A 20,039-nucleotide genomic window follows, 5' to 3' on the forward strand; every position below is an offset into this window, starting at 1 on the left:
GATGGCTGATTTGAAGATGTTTGGGTCAGAGCTTCTCAGAAAGAGTGTGCTAGAAGACTATCAAAAGACCACTTAAAATCTGTCCGGCTCTTTCTCCTACGCTCACAGGAGCTGGCGTATTTGGTTGAAGCGACACTGGTGAAGACGTGGCTCAGGCTGCCACCTTACACGGGTGAGACGCCCTTGCAGAAACCTCGCAGGTGTTTCTCGTCAAAGGATGACAAATCAATTTCTAACTGAATGCAACAGAATGGGGGAAAAGTCCACCCTAAGCAAAACTACGTCAACAATTCAAGGAAACAGTGTCTATGAAAGTACCACTGACTACAATTAAAAGGCAAACAACAAGTTGGGGAAAAGGAAATATTGCTAATGTCAAGAGTGCTAGCAATAGAAGAAGAAAAAGATGAGTACATCTATCAGAAACTCAAAAAAAAGAGAAATTATGAAGGTTTATCATCAAAAATGTTTCTAAAAGCAAATTCGAACAACATAAAATATCATTTTTCGTGTAACAACTGACAAAAGCTTTCAGAAACCATAATTCCTTGGTGAGTGCAGGGAATAAAAATTAGATCCAAAACATGCCTTTGGATCCTCTTGTCCAGGTTTTAAAACTTAATTATATGCAAACTACCTATTCATACTATTCATGGGGTTCTGACCATCCTTATGGCAGAAAGTGAAGAAGAACTAAAGAGCCTCTTGATGAAAGTGAAAGAGGAGAGTGAAAAAGTTGGCTTAAAGCTCAACATTCAGAAAACTAAAATCATGGCATCCGGTCCCATCACTTCATGGCAAATAGATGGGGAAACAGTGGAAACAGTGGCTGACTTTATTTTCTTGGGCTCCAAAATCACTGCAGGGGGTGACTGCAGCCATGAAATTAAAAGACGCTTGCTCCTTGGAAGAAAAGCTATGACCAAGCTAGACAGCATACTAAAAGCAGAGATATTACTTTACCAACAAAGGTCTGTCTAGTCAAAGCTACAGTTTTTCCAGTAGTTATGTATGGATGTAAGAGGTGGACTCTAAAGAAAGCTGAGTGCCTAAGAATTGGTGCTTTTGAGCTGTGGTGTTGGAGAAGACTCTTGAGAGTCCCTTGGACTGCAAGAAGATCCATCCTAAAGGAAACTAGTCCTGAATATTCATTGGAAGAACTGATGCTGAAGCTGAAACTCTAATACTTTGGCCTCCTGATGAGGAAAACTGACTCATTGGAAAAGACTGATGCTGGGAAAGATTGAAGGCAGGAGGAGAAGGGGACGACAGAGGATGAGATGGTTAGATGGCATCACCAACTCAATGGACATGAGTTTGAACAAGCTTTGGGAGTTGGTGATGGACAGGGAAGCCTGGTGTGCTGCAGTCCATGGGGTCACAAAGTGTCGGACACAACTGAGTGACTGAATTGAACTGAATATGTAAATAATTATCCGCCTGCCATGCAGGAGATTCTGGTTCAATCCCTGGGTCAGGAAGATCCCCTGGAGAAGGCAACCCACTCTAGTATTCTTGCCTAGAAAATCCCATGGACAGAGGAGCCTGGTGGGCTAGAGTCCATGGGGTTGCAAAAGTCAGAGACAACTTAGCAACAAACAACAACAACAATAATCATGGGTATGCATAAAGAATAGCTACAAAAATACCACAGTCCTTAGTGGCCCAAACCAAAAACACTGCAATTGTGGCCCCGAGTTAGGACCAGAGCAGTAAACCATGGTACATCCACCCTGAGCAGGGCTCTGCAGCCACTAAAATTAGGTCAACAAAGAAGATTAAATTGCATGGGAAATGTTCCCTATTTATGGCTGTTTTCTAAAGCAGGTATTTGGTAATCCATATAGCATGGAACAACTATTCTAAAAATAATATATATTAAGTAAAAGATAGGAAAATATCTGCCAAAATGTTATCAGTTTTTACCTCTGTGTGATGGAATTACTTTTTTTGGCCAATCTTTTATTTTCTGAATTTTCTATAATGAGCATGTATTATTTTTACACCTATAAGATACAAACAATAAAATGAAAGAAAATCAATAAGATAATAAAAATGTCTTCTACCACATACACAAGTAGTTGTATCATTAAACATTCTAACATATCCAACCTGTTCCAGGCCTTGGACAAAACAGACACATACGCACCAGAAATAAATCCTATCCATACATTAACAATCAAGGGTGTCTTCCCGGCAGAGAAGCAGGTCGCGCAGATGGGTGTGAGGCATGAACCACCCTGTCCGCTCTTCATGGGACTTCCTTCCACACACCCTGAGCGTGGCTGCCATGTTGACCTCAGGGTCCCTGACACTGAAATGGGGGAGGTAAGTGTTCTGATTTGTACATATCCGCAGGATCACACAACCTCCGTGTTTCTTAGGAAAGAAAGTGAGTAGCTAATCCAAATATGTGTGGTTATTTTGTCCATTCCTTTTCACTCCTACCAATTTGATGCACTCATTCATTCATTCAGAAAAAGAAGAACCATTCTCAAGCCCGTTTACTATGTTCCATGAACTGCGCTTGGGGCCATAGACACAGCAATAAACAAGGTGAGCAGAGGTGAGCGATAAACCAAAGTCACGGACAAACGTTCCTCCCAAGGCTCAGACAGACTGCAGAAGTGGAAAGGTAGAGGCTATGCTCCCACTTCCTACATCTTAATGTGGCCCTTACAAAACAAGGAGGCCAGCCAAGCCCTGCAGTGAGGCAACCCTGACATTCTTAGAAACAGTGGTAGAAAACATGTCACCTAGGTTTTTCTAAGTTAAAAACCAGCAGCCTCAGAAAAGGGAGCCTTGCTTGCATTTCTGGGCCTGACACAGATTCAGACTCTGAATAATCTCGGAAGCTGCTTACTTATTGCAACATACCACGCAATTTAGAAGCCTATTTTAAGACTTGATACTCTCTTTCATGTGTGTAAAGGCAAATTACAATGGCAGTAGTAGTAATGAAAAAATTTAACTGGTAATAACAAAATAATCCAGTATGAATTGAGAATTTACTGTCCACGAAGTGTTATCAGTTTTGCCAACAAGGAAACAGCATCAGGGAGGCTTGAACAGCTTGCTCTGGTGTAACCAAGCAGGACCAATGGGGGCCTTTCCAGAACAGGACGCCCCCTACCATGTCCTCCACCTCCCACTTGTCTGTAGAAACAAACTTTAGTCAAAGAATAAATTTAACTGGAAAAAAGAAAATGCAGAAAGAAAGGAAAACAGTCAAGCAAAATAATAATAGCTTAGCCACTAAACTAAGTCAAGAAACTTTAGTTCCTCTTCCAGAGCTATAGATAATACTCTGAGCCACGTCCTCTGAGATGTTCTGCAGAGACTGAATCCTCCACCAGGTGGAAGAAGTTAACCGTATGATGCCCACAGGCATGTAGACCCCAGACCAGTTGGAACCAGAAGGTTGATGATGTTGACTCCTGACTACCTCACCACCAACTAATAAGAAGGATATCCATGAGCTGATCACACAACCCATAACTCCCCCTTCCTCGCCCTGTCTTTAAAACCCTTTCAAGGTCTTCAGGGAGTTCGGGGGGACCGTTCAAGCCCTAGCTGCCTGGCCTCCTTGCTTGGTGCCTGCAGTAAACACTGCACTTTCCTCCACCACCACCAGGTGTCAGCAGACTGGCTTTACTGCACAGGGGTGAGAAGGCCCAATGCCACCCTTTTCTAGGCCTGTGTCCTTGGAGTTACTCACCCTAACCCCGCCAAACCTCTCTGAACCTCACCTCCCTCATTTACAAAATGAGGATGATGGTGACGATCCTGATGTCGACAGCTTCCTTCCCTGTACAGCAGATTACAGGGATCAAATCTATTCAACAAACGACCATTGAGTGTCTACTGTGTGCAGACTCTGCCCTCTCCTGGGACCTCTGTTCTCTGTCCTCGGGGAGCTGGCTGCACCCCCTCCCTGCCCACACCAACGTTTGCATCAGGAGAGTGAATGCTGTGATCACATCCAGTGGACACACTGTCCTGTTTAATGAAGAGTAAAGATGAGGTGTTTCTGACAACCTTTCCAGGTATCAGAAGCAGGGGGTCCCCAGAAGGAAACCACGTCAGTGATTGTGGGAACGGAACCCACTTCCTCCCCTGGACCCCAGGGCCTCGGCCTGTCCACCCAGCCTCTCACTCAGCAGGGTGAACCTCAGCCCATCCCGTGCTGTTTATCCCCAGGGTCCAGCACTGGGTAGGATTTCACAAATATTTACTGAGTGACTTCATAAGTCCCTGGCCTAGAAAAATCCAGAAGCCATTTATATTCAGCTTTCTATTGCATGAGATCATTGCTTCACACTAATTTATTTCTCAATTTGCTCTGCTTATGCAAATATTAAGAGTTTCCTGAATTTCCTAAATAGATACCATCTGGGTTGGGACAGGAGTTATTGAAGGAAATCAACACAGAATTGAAAATGAGCTGCGGGGGAGCGACAGGTGAGTAACTGGGAATTCTCCCATTTATCGTTAATCACATTCATTACTTAATTCTTAAGAAAAACCCTTGTGATTCACCCAAACTCCTCTTTATGTCTCTCAGACTTTGACTCTGGGTGAAGAAGGCTGGGCACAGACGGCTGAGTGGTGGCCCCAGGACACGTGGCAGCTCAGTAATGAAGCCGGGGACGGGTTTGCATCTCAGCTCTGCAGCGCTCAGAGCCAGGCTCCCTGCTACAACATTCCACAGTGTTGTTCCCTTTATTCTAATAAACCTTAATGCGTAATCCCGAATGTCACTGCAAATTAGCTGTGCTGCTATAAACTAATCAGTATGGAAAATGAGCAAACCCCTCAGGGGCAAGAATTAGAAACACGTGGGTTGCAATGTTAGCACAGCTCTCAGTGTCCACAGGGAATCGGGGTATCTGGGAACCCACCATCAGCCCTGAGTTTCAGGCCCTCAACTGTCCAGTGCTGGAAAATCCCTGGCCTTTCTACTTTTGTCTTTTCCACTAATCACTTAAAGAAGGATAAAAGCCATTTGTAAAATAAGTTCCTACACCACTGAAAACAGCATAGCTCCAATTTACACAGGAGAGCATTCTTCATCCCAGGGAAAACATCTGCCACCTGACTTGTGAGTGCAGAGTTCAGTAATATTGAGAAAACACTGGCCTAGGAGTCAGCGTTTCCTGAAAGGGTGCATCTGTGATGAGACCACACGGCCTCCGCGCCCCCTCACGCCGAGGCTCAGAGCCCTCAGGGCACTGCCTTTGCTCAAAGGACCACCTTCGGGAATGTCCAGAGTGACAAGGCCGAGGGGAGTCCAGACATCCCGCCTGCCAGGACAGCCCGTGCCAGAACGGCTCATGGCGATTGTGTGGTTTATACAGCTGCACGTGTAACACAGAGGGTCTGTTTCCAGGCAGAAATGACAGTCACCACGATGCCAGGAAAATTGCTACCTGGTTGCCACTGCTGGAATCATAGAGGCTTCTTTAATGTAACTATTTATTTGAGTAGGGCAGATCTGGGTCTTTGTTGCCATGAGGGCTTTCTCTAGTTGCAGTGTGCGGGCTGCTCACTGCGGTGGCTTCTCTGGCTGCAGAGCACCAGCCCTGGGTGCACGGGCTTCAGTAGCCGCGGCTCATGGACTCAGTAGCTGCGGCTCTCAGGCTCCAGAGCACAGGCTCGATAGTTGTGGCACACACGCTTGGTTGCCCCGTGGCATGTGGGATCTTCCCAGATCAGGGATCGAACCTGTGTCTCCTGCATTGGCAGGTGGATTCTTTACCACTGGGCCATCTCAGAAGCCCCATGGAATCATAGTTTTAGCTGAGCAAAGAACCAAAACGGATGCTCTCATTTCCACAGTGGGGAAAAGCTCAGCTCCAACGACCACTTCCGAAAACAAGACTTGAGTAAGACCTTCTGAACACTGTTGCCAACTACTTCTTGTATCCGTCACTATTCTATCAAATTTATGTCATCTGACCTATGTGTTTCCACCTCTCCCTTGCTGGGAAGATGGTGATAAGGAAGTGGTTTGGGCCAGTCACTGAAGTGTGCTTTAAATCTGGAAATAGCTTCCTCAGCCAACAAACAATGTCATAAATGATAGAGGCCACTCTGATGGCACAATCAAACATGGTAAAATTCTCAGAGATGATCCAGGTAGCTTTACTGTTCTGCCTTACATATCTGATTGGGGTCTGAAAGTAAGGAGAGTGTAGTAAAACTCACACACCTTAGGGAAGGGGGCATTATTGGTTTCTAAACATAGAGATGACAGCCTTGCAGGCAGGCACATGGACATCTACTTGGGTTTATAGTAACCAAGTCCAATAAAACAGGCTTCAGACAGACTGCAGATAAATGGGAGCCAAGAGGATGGAAGGCCTTTATCTGGAAGCTTTTATTTATAATCCACTGATTTTAGAACAAATTTCAGGAAGTCTTCAGTGATTCCCGTCAACCAGCTTTCCTCCTCTTCCTTCCTCCCTTATCTTCTCATGATGACGAGGGGTTGGAGGTGGGTCCTCTGGGGGGACAGGCCATGCTAAGTCCTCATTTGGCTCGAGCTGTGATTAGGGTTCTGAAATGTCTCCTGGAGTGTTGGGAAGAGTGATCATTTTATGCCACCTCGTTTTACATCTCGGGTAGAATGTGTCTATGTGAGTTATTTCCTAGCCTCTAGCCATATATCTCCATTCCAGACTGTGAATTTAGAGCTGATGGTCACTGAATTCTATGGCCCCAGCATGACAATTAAGTGTAAATAAAGAATCATTTTTCAAAGGGAAGAGAGGGAGACCTGGTCAGAAGAAAAAGGACTCAGTCCAGAAGCACCATAAGCTACACAACATTCATCTCTTCTGTTCCCATCAGAAAGAAGAGATGTGAGCAGGAAATATTGGGCCTTGATAAGCCACACTGGAAAACCTCTGCATATCTTTGCTTTTAAAGCTCTGTTGTATTTTGTTTACTTGTGTTTTAAGTTATTTATTGGTAAAAAAGTCTTTGATAAGGGACATTTTACACACACACAAACACAGTTGAAGTTGTAAATATGACTAGTTTTTATGTATGCATTGGTGGAGGTCCAATGGGGAAACACATAGGACGCAGTCAGAGAAATGCAAAGTATTAATGAGAAAATTATCAGTCATATGCACACAGTAGACCAAACCCCTGTCTTAGGAGAAAGGAAAATACAACTTTCTTTGGACTAGATGAAAGATACAGCAAGAATAGATGGCTCTCTGCTCTCTTCCTATCGTTGCAGTGAGAGGACATTGAGGAGGAAGTTGCTGGTTGCTCCCGAATTAAAAGCAAATGCTGAAGGAACACGAGGGGACGTGCCCACCCCAGGCTTCACAGCATCACACCCTCCACACCACCACCCCACATACACGCACACCTGCTGGCCACGTAGGAGACAGAGCCTTCATGAGAGATGCTCCCCAGTCCCACCTCCAGCCCCACATGGGAGGGAGCAAACTCTCCCACTCAAACCAGATGAAAGAAAAGCCACTCCACGAGACCCCCTCCTCCAGCTGAGAGTGCCCCGCAACGGAGGCCGACGTCTGCATCTCCCGAGTGAACCTCCATCTGCATCTCCTCCTCTTCAGAGCCAAGTCCCAGACGAGGAGCTGAGTTTGGCTGGTTTTAGGAGAAACAATTCTCAAGAAATCAAAGTGAAGGAGTGAGAAGGAGGAAAAGTCAATGAACAGTGAGCTATTGAGCTGATCACCACCCAGGCACCTGGAGCACCAACCAACTAGGAACCTTCTGGAAAAAAATGTGTGGAATGCTCCTCAGAGCCATCCCCCTGGAGGTGGGGCAGCAAGGGCATTAAGCCGCCAGCTCCCACCCCGGGGTTAAGGTCTGCCTTCAGGGGCACTATTCACGCCCCTTCCTCACACGCCTCAGAGACAGCCCCAGACAGAGAAGCCTGTTGGGTGCTGAGGTGCAGAGTGGTCAGTGGGCACGAAGGCGTCCACAGCTGCAGAGGGAACGGTGGGCGCGGCCGAGGGACTGGACTCGGGGGTCACGTCTCTGCTGCAAGGCCTGCCCGCACACCGACTCTGTGAGCAGGGATGGCATCTCTCTCTGTCTTTTGTTCCGCACTGCTCTGTAATATAACTGGGTCAGTGGGGTGCTACAGCAGCTACAGGGGGGCTACAACAGCCCAGGGGCTGCCCATCAAGCAGGGATGAAGGAACGGGAGAAGGATGGCAGGCAGGGCATCGGGAACCACCCCCGTACCCCCAACCCAGCTGCTGCAACACCACCATTCAGCGTGACAATATATGTGAGCTTCCCAAGAATCAAGTGGACATGACAAAAGGGATTCGCCCAACCAGTGTGCCCACTGGGCAAGGGGACTCACAGGAAGAGGCTGGTGACATGTAAAAAGCAGCGATTGCCCACATGGAGTGGAGAGGTTGCGTTCACGTGAAGATCAGGGAGGCGCTGCAGTGGCCTCTGGGGACCCCACACCTGAGTTCCGTAAGAGCGAACATGGATGTGTTCACGGGGAGATGAGAGGCTGTGTTGGCCAGAGGAGCAGCGACGGCCCACAAAGGGAGGGTTCCAAACACCGGACAAGGAAAGATTTGAATTGGACATACAACCGGCATTTCAAACTGGACTGACAGGATGAGCATCAGTAACTGAAAACGCACAGGACATCTGTTATTATCTGCCCAAGATGCCACAGAGAAATGGGAAAGATGTGTTCAACAGAGCACAGCAGACCAGAGAATGGTCAGACCACGATGCCTTTGTACCCGCGCTGAGCAGAGACACCCCAGGGAACCAGTTATATTACGGAGCGGTGCGGAACCAAAGACAGAGACAGATGCTAAACCATCTGAGTACCCTATCTGCTTTAGAGGAGCCCAGTCAACCCCTGTGGTGACGGCTAACCCTCTCTGGGATGCTGGAAGGGGCTGGAAACAGAGTGTGCCTCAGGATGAAAAGCTCAGAGAATTAAACATACCTCTTCAAAAAGGTGAATTAAAAAGGAAGATTAAGATATGAAGTAGCTGGTTGTACTTGGGTGTTTACATTTCCTCAGATCTTATTCTAAACCAAATTTTCTTAACTAGACACCCAAAGCTCCTCCTTCCAGAGAGGAAATGAATAAGCTGAGAAGATCTGCATGTAACTGTCTGTATGCAATCGTCCATACATTTGTACATATGTGGCCATCGTTTTCATCAGCTCCTCTAGGAAATCCTTGATCTCACCAAGGTGAAGAGGCACTTATTTATGTTACTAATCAGTATTGAAATTTTGCCATGTCAATACCACTGTTTTATTTCTCAGGAAAAACACCATCAGTGGAAAGCATTCTGCTTCCCCCTGGGCTCAGAGAGCCCCCAGCCTGTGGCTGCACAAGCTCTGACCGGACACCACATCCCCCTGGTGGCCTCTGTGAGAACTGCAGCCAAAGTCCCTGGTTCAGAGAAAACCTGCCCGGTCCAGATAACCCTGCTGATGACAAATGTCACAGGCTGAATGTGCAGTCAGCACATTGAGAGACATTTCCTTAAATTATTAATGACTATCTAATTTTGTTAACATGCAATAGAAAAAGATAAGAAAGGAGTTGGTTTTGAGTCATTATTTTCTAACAATAGGACAGGTGGATCTAGCACAAGAAAAGCCAGGGTAATATTTAAATAACTAAAGTCTGGGAAACAGTGATCTAGTTAACCCCTCCCCCCTTTTCTGATGAGAGGAGTGAAGTGCGGACAAGGTAGGAAACCACATCAGGTCACATGGAGCTTGTTAGTGGAAAAGACACGATCAAACTCAGGTTTCCTGAGCTCCAATCCAAGGTTCTTCAAGGTACTGTGAACCTCCTCCTTGCCAGGCGGTAGCGCTGGAGATAGAAATCGAATCCCAGAGGGCTCAAAACGTGAACAGGAACTAAAAGCGCAGCGTCCAGGTCGTCCATGTGAGCAAAGGCAACAGGGTTAGCAAGGTACGCCAAGGGTTTCTACGGGCTTCACAAATGGTGAGTAATATCTTTTTGCAAAGGACATATGTGTGTTGAGTGACATAACACGCTATCTTTATGGGTCACAAACAATTAAATATGAGAAATGTCAAATGATATAACCTGAGAATGTAGGACATTGCCTTTTAGTTCACAGTGCCCCATGAGACACTCATAGGGGACAATGGAGTTAGGGAGTTTTTTTTAATTGAAGTACAGTTTATTTACAAAGCTTTGTTTGTTTCTGGTGTACAACAAAGTGCTTCGGATGCTGTGTTAGTTTCTGGTGTAGAGCAAAGTGATTCAGATATATATTTATATATATATATATATTCTTTTTCATATTCTTTTCCATTATAGTTCATTACAAGATATGAATATAATTCCCTGTGCTATATATTAGGACACTGTTGTTTACCTATTTTATATATAGCGGTGTGTTTCTGCTAATCCCAGACTCCTAATTTATCCCTCTCCCCACCTTCCCCTTTAATAACCATAAGTTTGTCTTCTAAGTCTGTGAGTCTGTTTCTGTGTTGGTAGCATATTTTAGATTCCAAGACCATAACCAAGCAACATCACGTGCGGATAAAGAGATGATCACCAGAGAGCAGGGGCCAGTTCTGCCTTAAAACCCACAGGGAGCGAGTTCCCAACTGGGACTCGAGCCAAATGCCAGGTTTGCGCCCAGGCTGTGCACACACGTGCTGGGGTCTGACCCAAGTCCACACAGCCCTCCTGCCCCTGGTTTCCTCAACTCTGAAAGCAGACACTGATGCAGATGACGAGGCAGGTCTCCACATAGACAGGAGACAAGTGCCCCAGACTTGTCTTCAGGGTTCAGTAAATTACTTCCTGTTTATCAAAAGATTAACAGATAGGCAAAATACGGTACATGATACCATGGAACATGATTCAAGATTCAAAAGGAAGGAAGCTCTGACACCTGCCACAACATACACGAATCCTGGCTAAGTGAAATAAGCCATCGCAAAAGGACAAATACCACAAGATTCCACTTATGTGAAGTGCCCAAACTTGTCAAATGCACAGAGACAGACAGCAGAATGGTGGTTGCCCGGGGCTGGGGGAGAGGGGACAATGGAGATAGAGAGGTTTTTTTCACTGAAGTACAATTTATTTACAACGCTATGTTAGTTTCTGGTGCACGGCAAAGTGATTCAGATATATATAGATAGAGATACATTCTTTTTCATATTCTTTTCCATCATAGTTCATCATAAGATATTGAATACAGTTCCCTGTGCTATACAGTAGGGCCTTGTTGTTTATTTTATATATAGTGGTGTGTATCTGCTAATCCCAAACTCCTAATTTATCCCTCTCCCCACCTTCCCCTTTAATAACCATAAGTTTGTCTCCGAAGCCTGTGAATCTATTTCTGTTTTGGAAATAAGTTCATTTGTATCATATATTAGATTCCACATATAAGTGATACTATATGATATTTGTCATTCTCTGCCTTTATCTGACTTACTTCACTTAGTATGATAATCTCTAGGTCCATTTATGTTGCTGCAAATGACATTATTTCATTCCCTTTTATGGCTGAGCAGTATTTCATTGTATATATACACCACAGCTTCTCTACCCACTCATCTGCTGATGGACACGTAGGTTGCCTCCCCGTCCTGGCCATTGTAAGCAGTGCTCTATGAACTGGGTGCTTGTATCTTTTTGAATTAGACTTTTCTTCAGATATATGCCCAGGAGTGGGATTGCAAGATCTTACCTGCAATTAGCTTAGCTCCAGTTTTAGTTTTTTAAGGAGCCTCCACACTATTTTCCACAGTGGCTGCACCAATTTACATTCCTACCAACAGTGTAAGGGGATAGGGTGTTAGTGTTTAACGAGGACAGGGTTTCAGTTTGAGAAGATGACGAAGTTCTGGAGATGGATGGTGAAAGTGAACAATGTGAACGTACTTAATGCCACTAAGCTGTATACTTACAAATGGTTGAAATAGTAAATTTATGCTACATTCATTTTATCACAAGGGAAGTTAAAAAACGGAGTTACTTCTTAAAGCACTTAGTAATTCTCACACAAGTGTTTTTTAAATGAATAGAAACACAATACATTGGCAGATGCTACAAACGGCCCATGACTGGGGCGGAGAAATAATCCCAAAGATCAAAAGAAAGAAAGAATTAAGTAGAGAGTCAAGTTGGGACAGTCCCATGTGAGAAAGGGACAGGAAACGAGCTGATACCTCAATGACAGATGAAAATAAAAATAAAAACAGGAGGTGAGGTTCACCGGTTCCTTAAGAGGTAGAAGTTCACTCAACAAACATGTATAAGGAAGCAGCTGCCAGGGACGGCGCACACTGCTCTATGCTTCCTGCAAAACTGCAGGACAAGAAAGCGAGAAAATAACCAGCCTCACTGCCCGACAGGCTGTAGGGAGCCGCTAAGATCGACCGAACGTGAGAACTAGGCCGCGCAGGCTTGTAACTGTCAGAGCCAAGTGGAAGCTGGAAATAAAACGTAACTGCTGCGGCCACGTTTGTACTCAAGCAGAAGCTGACCTGTGCTGCGACTCGGCTGACCACATTCCTCACCGCCCCTTCCTCCCAAGTCTTTAAAACCCGAAGAGAGAGGTCACCAACAGACAGAGGAGAGCAACCGCTTACAGACATTCCAATGGGCCAACACCCGGGACCCAGCCCCAGACAGCCTGACTTAGCTGCTTCAGGGTAGAAGCTGGACATTTTAAAACTCTCCAGGTGGCTCAAACGGGCAGCCAGGACTGAGATCCACCGAACTGGAAATAGCAACTGCGCTCCTTCTAGTCCTGGTCCCGGGAGACCCTTGGGTAGAGGAAACAGCAGAAGATGCCCTGGAGGTGGACTCGGGAGGAGGATGTATTTCATCCCTCGGTCAGAGGGGCCCGCCTGTGGTCTTACAGGTGACAGCAGACACACCACCCTTGACCAGAGGAAATCCAGCCACCTGCTCAGGCAGTGGGCTTCCCCGGGGAGCTGAGCGCCCAGCCAGGCCCGTGCGGGTTAAGGGGCCCTCCTGCCGCTGATCAGAAGGGTTTCTCGGGGCGTGTGACCCACACAGGTCTCTCCCTCTGGAAGGAACCCCACTCCAGCTCCCAGCCCCTCCCAACCAATAGAAGGGAGGGTCTCCTGGGCTCGGCTCCTACAGGTTCTTCCCCACTTGGGAGTGGGGAGAAGGGAAGAGGACCCCGGGGGACCACTTACCGCTGAGCTGCCCGGCGCAGGGAAGCCTGGGCCTGGGCCCCCAGGTGGCCCAGGAGGCCGCTGAGGGCAGGCTGTCGTGAAGGAAGCTGAAAGTGCAGGCTGCTTCTCTCCTTCTGCAGGGCTTCTAATCTTTGTTGGATCATCTCGGCTGGAAACCCAAAAGGATGAGAGAGAAATAAAGAACCATGCGGCTCAAAATAGACAACCCCGTGTCCCTGGCTCCACCCCCAGCCAATGGTCTCCTCAGTGACATAATAGAAAGGTCACTTGTTTCTAGGTCAGCACTCTTCATCTCTAGGTCGATGTTTTTTAAGTATCTTCTGTCTTTTTATTGAACATACAGCCCCCTTAGCTTTCATTCTTCTAAGTCTCAGAGATCACAGTCCATGTATTTATATGATGATCATCATTATGATCATCACATAGGACGATGCCTCATACTGTGCGTGTTGAGTCAGTTGTGTTTGACCTTTTGTGACCCCATGGACTGTAACCCACCAGGCTCCTCTGTCCATGGGATTCTCCAGGCAAGAATACCGGAGGGGGTTGTCATTTCCTACTCCAAGGGATCTTCCCAACCCAGGGATCGAATCTGCATCTCTTGCATCTCCTGAATTGGCAGGAAGGTTCTTTACCACTGCACCACCTGGGAAGCCCATACCTCATACGGATTATTTTTAACACCATGATGATCACTTAGGAGAAAAGCTGCTAATTTTGATGAGTTCTGTATAACCAGTTGAAAAAGATCAGTGTCCAAGTGTTGATTTTGAGAATGTTTCCTTAGACACTGTCCATCAAGAGAGACTTACTCACAGTTAAAAAGTCACCAAAGTGATGTTCAAACTCTGTCATGCTACAGATGAGCAGAGATCCACTTCTGTTCAGAGTATGGCTCCTATTATTTTTTCGAAGACATTAAGTCTCCTAAGAGAAGGCATAAACGCTGATCACTGCGAGACATTTTTTCTTCAAAGAAAATAAGCTGCAGAAATTGGAATCCCATTAACTAAGAACTTACCCTCATAATCAAACACCTTAAGAACGGGAAAGTTTCCCATAAAGCTATTCTTTTCAGAAATGCAAGGACTGGGGTTAAAAATATATCCATCAGAGTTCCCCTCCTGTTGGTCCTTGACAGGTGGGAAGGACCTTGGTCCCCTCTGCCCCTGGGTAGTAGATGGGCTCTGGGGCCCTGGAGATCCCAGGCAGCTACCTCCGTGAGTGCCACCTGCTGACCCCATTGTGAAATGCAAATACTACCCTTTACACTGGGGCTTCCCAGGTGGCTGAGTGGTAAAGAACCTGCCTGCCTGCCGATTCAGGAGACGTAAGAGACACAGATTGAACTCCTGCATTCAAAAGATCCGCTGGAGGAGGAAATGGCAACCCACTCCAGTATTCTTGCCCAGAGAATCCCATGGACAGAGGAGCCTGGCGGGCTACAGTCCACAGGGTTGCACAAGACTGAAGCAACTCAGCACACACACACCCTTTACTGTATGTGCCATGAGAGGATGTTCCCGGGGCTCTGGCCTAGATCACAATGTGCGCTAAGCCGTTCAGTCAGGTCCAACTCTTTGTGGCCCCATGGACTATAGCCCCAAAGGCTCCTCTGTCCATGGAAGTTTTCAAGCAAGAATATTAGAGTGGATTACCAATTCCTACTCCAGGGCATCTTCCCAACCCAGAGATTGAAGCTGGGTCTCTTATATCTCCTGCATGGACAGGCAGATTCTTTACCACTAGCACCACCTGGGAAGCCCCAAAATTTAAAGGAAAGTTCTTTAAAGATGCTCGTTGCTGTTGTTTAGTCGCTCAGTCGTGTCCGACTCTTTGCGACCCCAGGGATTGTAGCCCTCCAAGCTCCTCTGTCCATCGAGTTCTCCAGGCCAGAATACTGGAGTGAGGAGCCCTTTCCTTCTCCAGGGGATCATCCCAACCCAGGGACTGAACCCCCGTCTCCTGCATTGGCAGGTGGATTCTTTATCACTGAGCCACCAGTGAAGCCCCTAGCTCACAATATACGTTTACATTTCTACGGCCCTACAGTTCATTTTCCAAGTTAGCCATTTCTATAAGACTCACTTTTAAATGGAAACACTATTTCAACAAGCTTGTTATTTTGAAAGCTCTTTGGACACACTTTTTATCCTACACCAGCAGAGGTCAGCGCTAATCACAGTGCACCCCTCTTGGGCAGCAACACGTACTTGGAGGAGACGAGGGCCCAGGTGTCATGGGGAGCAGCCCTGAGTCTCTGGGAGTGTCAATGGCAAGACCTTCCCATCAATTTGCTGCAGATCTTGGGACTAATAGCCAGAAACGTGCTGAGAGGATTTGCCAAGAATTCATTCTAGTGACACCGGAAAAGGTCACCTGCTTCCTGTTGGAGACCAAGTGCAGGGACTGTCAGGGCTCCCAGTCTGTGCCACCTTCTTCAGCAGGACGGCGGGGCCGGCTCAGACACCACCCTGACAGCACATGGAGGAGTCAGCCGACAGGTCTACCAGGATGGCGCCCGGAGTGACCTGACCCGACCCGCTCTCTAACACCAGGCTTCGTTCTCTTAAAATACTTTATTTTAATTAATGTTTGCACTTTTATTAATTTATTTGCTTTATTACTTAGTTATTGACTTACTTCTTGCTGTATAAGGGAGAAGGCAATGGCACCCCACTCCAGTACTCTTGCCTAGAAAAGCCCATGGACGGAGGAGCCTGGCGGGCTGCCGTGTATGCGGTCGCACAGAGTCAGACATGACTGAGTGACTTCACTTTCACTTTTCCTTTCATGCCTTGGAGAAGGAAATGGCAACCCACTCCAGTGTTCTTGCCTGGAGAATCCCAGGGATGGGGGAGCCTGGTGGGCTGCTGTCTATGGGGTCACACAGAGTCTGGCACGACTGAAATGACTTAGCAGCAGCAGCAGCTTGCTATATAAAATCAAAACTTCAGTGAAAAGCAAGCACGTAATACCTTATATGCTTTAAAATAGCATACTGATGCAATTCTGATGCAGTGATAAAGATGTGTCAAGATATTATTACATAGAGATTAGTAGGAAACTGAGTTTGTACCTCAACCCTGCCATTTCTAGCTGCCTGACCTTCAAATAACTTAACCTTTCTAAGCTTCCATTTCCTAATCTGCAGAAACAGGCCTAATAATAGTCTAAACATGACAAGGTCTTCTGAGGATTAAATGAGATAATCCACACAAAGCATTTAGCACCATGCCTGGCGCCTGGCATGTGTCCAAAAGGATTGGCTATTATTAGTTACACTACCTGCATGCTGGCCTTCAAGAGTCCACAAGAAAGTTAGAGACCCAGGCTGGGCTCCCTCCACTGGTCACTGCGCTGTAAATTGCACCCCTCTGCTGCCACATGATAAATCCACAGAGAACCCAAGCTGGTCTAGCAGAAGCTAACACTAGAAATGGGAAACTGGCTTCCAAAAATCAGATTCACAATAAATGCCAAAGGAAAAGTAATCGTGATTATCCCAGGAAATAACTGTGATTAGCTATGTTCAAAGCTGTCACTTACTTTAAATTATTTCTATTTTATGACTTTAGAAAGTACACTAGATCATCTTACACCAGTCAGAATGGCCATCGTCAAAAAGTCTACAAACAATAAATGCTGGAGAGGGAGAAAAGGGAACCCTCCTACACTGTTGGTAGAAACATAAATTGATGCAGCTACTGTGGAAAACAGTATGGAGGTTTTTAAAAACTAAAAATAGAGCTACCATATGATCCAGAAGTCCCCCTCTTAGGTGTATATCCAAAGGAAACCATAATTACAAAAGATACATGCACCCCTATGTTCATAGAAGCACTATGAATAATAGCCAAGACGTGGAAGCAACCTAAATGTCCATCCACAGATGGATGGATAAAGCAGATGTGGTACATAGAGATAATGGAATATTACTAGGCCATAAAAAAGAATGAAATAATGTCATTTTCAGCACCAAGGATGGATCTAAAGATTATCATACTAATTGAATTGTCAGATAGAGAAAGACAAATATCATTATGATGCCATTTATATGTGGAAACCAAAAGAAAAAAAAAATGATTGTTGCTGTTTAGTTGCTAAGTCCTGTCTGACTCTTGGAATCCCATGGACAGAGGCCATAGACTGCAACCTGCTCCTCTGTCCATGTGGTTTCCCAGGCAAGAATACTGGAGTGGGTTGCCATTTCCTCCTCCCGACCAAGGGATCAAACCCACATCTGCATTGGCAAATAGGTTCTTTACCACTGAGCCACCAGGGAAGCCCAAATGAACATATTTACAAGACAGAACCAGACTCATGGACTTGCAGAAGGTTCTTGAAGTCCCCTAACAAGACCTGATAGTGGCCACCTAGAGGCAAAAGTCGGTGAAAGTGTGGAAGCTGCTCGGATTCTAGATGTCTTCCCACAGATGGGACACAGAGGACAGAGAAAACAGTCTAGAGAGACTGCTGCTTTTGGCCTGAACAAGCAGAAGGAAGAAATCACCAGGAGCTGGGGGAGGGGAGAGGATCCGCTCTTCCCTCCCCTAGAAACATCCTTCCCCCACCAGTCCAGGCAAGTCCTACTCCTCCTCGGGGTCTCAGTATCCCTCCTCCACGGGACACCTTCTGGGCCCCACCTTGCCCCCCAGGCAGGCTCTCTGAGACACCTGGACTTCTTGCAGAGGGTACCTCCCCTTGTCTCCACTCACGGAAGGCCTTCTATGACTGTAAGAAGAGGACCATGTCACAGTGCTCGGTGACCTGCGCCAGCATCACCGCCTGGCTGGGAGGGGCTAGGCACAAAAGCATGGCCAACTAAACTCGAGTGTAAATGCCCTCATAGTGTCTATTGTTTCATATATTATCACCAGTCACTTTCAATCCCTTTTATTAGCAGCAGCATGCGTGCAAGTCGCCTCAGTCATGTCTGACTCTTTGCAACCCCATGGACTGTAGCCCACCAGGCTCCTCTGTCCATGGGATTCTCCAGGCAAGAAGACTGGAGTGGGTTGCCATGCTCTGCTCCAGGGGAACTTCTGGACCCAGGGATCAAATCCACATCTCCTGTCTCTTGCATTGGCAGGCAGGTTCTTTACCACTAGCACTACTAGGGAAGTTCTCATTTGTAAATGGATGAGTATAAAAACATAACACTCATCAAATCTAAAATCTACTGCCTACCTCGCAGGACTCTGCTCCTCCTTCCAAAGGCACCACCTGGGTGTGCAGTTGTACATTCTCGGACTTGGCTTCTTCCTGTAACTCCAGGTTCTGGTGATCCTGATGATCCTCCCTGTGGTTTCCCCACACTCACACCTTCTGCATTTGCTCTGCGTCTGGTCCAGCCCAACTCTAACCACTTCTGCAGCTGAGTCACTTCCCACCCAGGAGCTCACCTCTCCACTGTTTCATCTCTGCACATCACTGACAGGGCTTCCCTCACGACACTCAGGTGTGAGCAGCTCATGAACCAGTGAATGGACACAGGAATTCAGAGACTGTCACACATTATCACAAGATGTTCTCTGAATCCCAGAGGACTTGCCTGGCCTCCAGGACAGAGGCCAAATGTCTATGCCTGGTATTGGGGACCACAGGCACACTGTCTAGCCTAGCTCAATCCTCCCCCATTGCACTCTGCCCCAGCGTGGTGCAGTGGCAACACTTCTTGAAAAGAACACAGAATCTAAACACTAAGAATCAGGGCACCGAGCTGGTATAACCATTTTGGAAAACTGTTTGGCAGTAACTGCTAATATACACTAACTATATCCCATTATCCAGTAATTCCACTCCTAGGAATATATCCAAAACACTCCCATCAAACAAGACATATGACAACAGTCATAAATTTATTTATAATGGTTCAAAACTCAAAATAACTCCAAAGGACCACAGATAAATAAACTACACAGCAGTAAAAACTGAACTGACTACTGCTACATGCAAAACAACATGGAGGACTCTCACACACACACTGTACAATTCCATTTATAGAAAGTCCAGAAACAGGCAAAACCAAACTATGGTGATAGAGGTCAGAATAATGTTTATCATGGGAGAGGTAAAGATATTGTCTGGGAAACAGGGATGAGGGAGTCTCACTGAGTGTTGGAAATATGCTGTATCCCGTTCTAGGTGGTGGCTATGGAGAGCACACATACATAAAAATTCACTGAGATTTGCACTGTACAATACAGCTTTATGCACCTTATTACATTATTGGGCTTCTCAGGTGGCGCTGGTGGTAAAGAACCCACCTGCCAATGCAGGAGACATAAGAAACATGGGTTCAATTGTTGGGTCAGGAACATTCCCTGGAGGAGGGCATGGCAACCTACTCCAGTATTCTTGGCTGGAGAATCCCATGGACAGAGGAGCCTGGTGGGCTACAGTCCATGGGGTCACAAAGAGTTGGACACAACTGAACTGACTTAGCATGCACCTTATTACATTATTAAATATTTTACCTCAATTAAAAAATTTTAGTGCATAAAAAATAAGAAGCTCCTGAATTCCATCACCAGCTTCACTGTTGATGGAGTTTTCAGTGTCCGACAGGTCACTTCCCCATTTAAGTCTCAGAGCTTCATCCACTAAATGGGAAGAACGTCTCCTCAGGGGGTCTAAAGAAGTCACAATTGGGATTAAATAGCAAAGAGATGTACTGGCAGGCAGCTCACGACAGACATGTTCTCTCAGCTGTGAGGCTGGAGGTCTGGTATCACTGAGGCCACATCAGGCCCTGTGAGGGGCTCTCCTGGGGCGTGGGGTGCAGACTGTCACCATGCATGTCCTCACTGGTCAGAAAGAGAGGAAGCCAG

At 46.4% G+C, this 20,039-nt stretch overlaps 1 protein-coding gene across 8 annotated transcripts in view; it reads right to left on the reverse strand.

Annotated features, from left to right (window-relative positions):
• Nucleotides 1–20,039, reverse strand: part of DISC1 (DISC1 scaffold protein) — a 433,479-nt gene that overhangs the window by 246,558 nt on the left and 166,882 nt on the right. For all 8 annotated transcript variants that reach the window (XR_006270956.1, XR_006270957.1, XM_043477124.1 and 5 more), the window contains one exon: nt 13,207–13,354. Coding sequence is in view for 6 of the 8 variants with exons in the window: in XM_043477124.1 (XP_043333059.1) it covers nt 13,207–13,354 (148 nt within the window). In the remaining 2 variants the exon portion in view is untranslated. The remainder of the gene's footprint in view (nt 1–13,206; nt 13,355–20,039) is intronic.

The sequence above is a fragment of the Cervus canadensis genome, chromosome 8, assembly GCF_019320065.1.
Source record: "Cervus canadensis isolate Bull #8, Minnesota chromosome 8, ASM1932006v1, whole genome shotgun sequence".
Classification (NCBI taxonomy): Eukaryota; Metazoa; Chordata; class Mammalia; order Artiodactyla; family Cervidae; genus Cervus; species Cervus canadensis.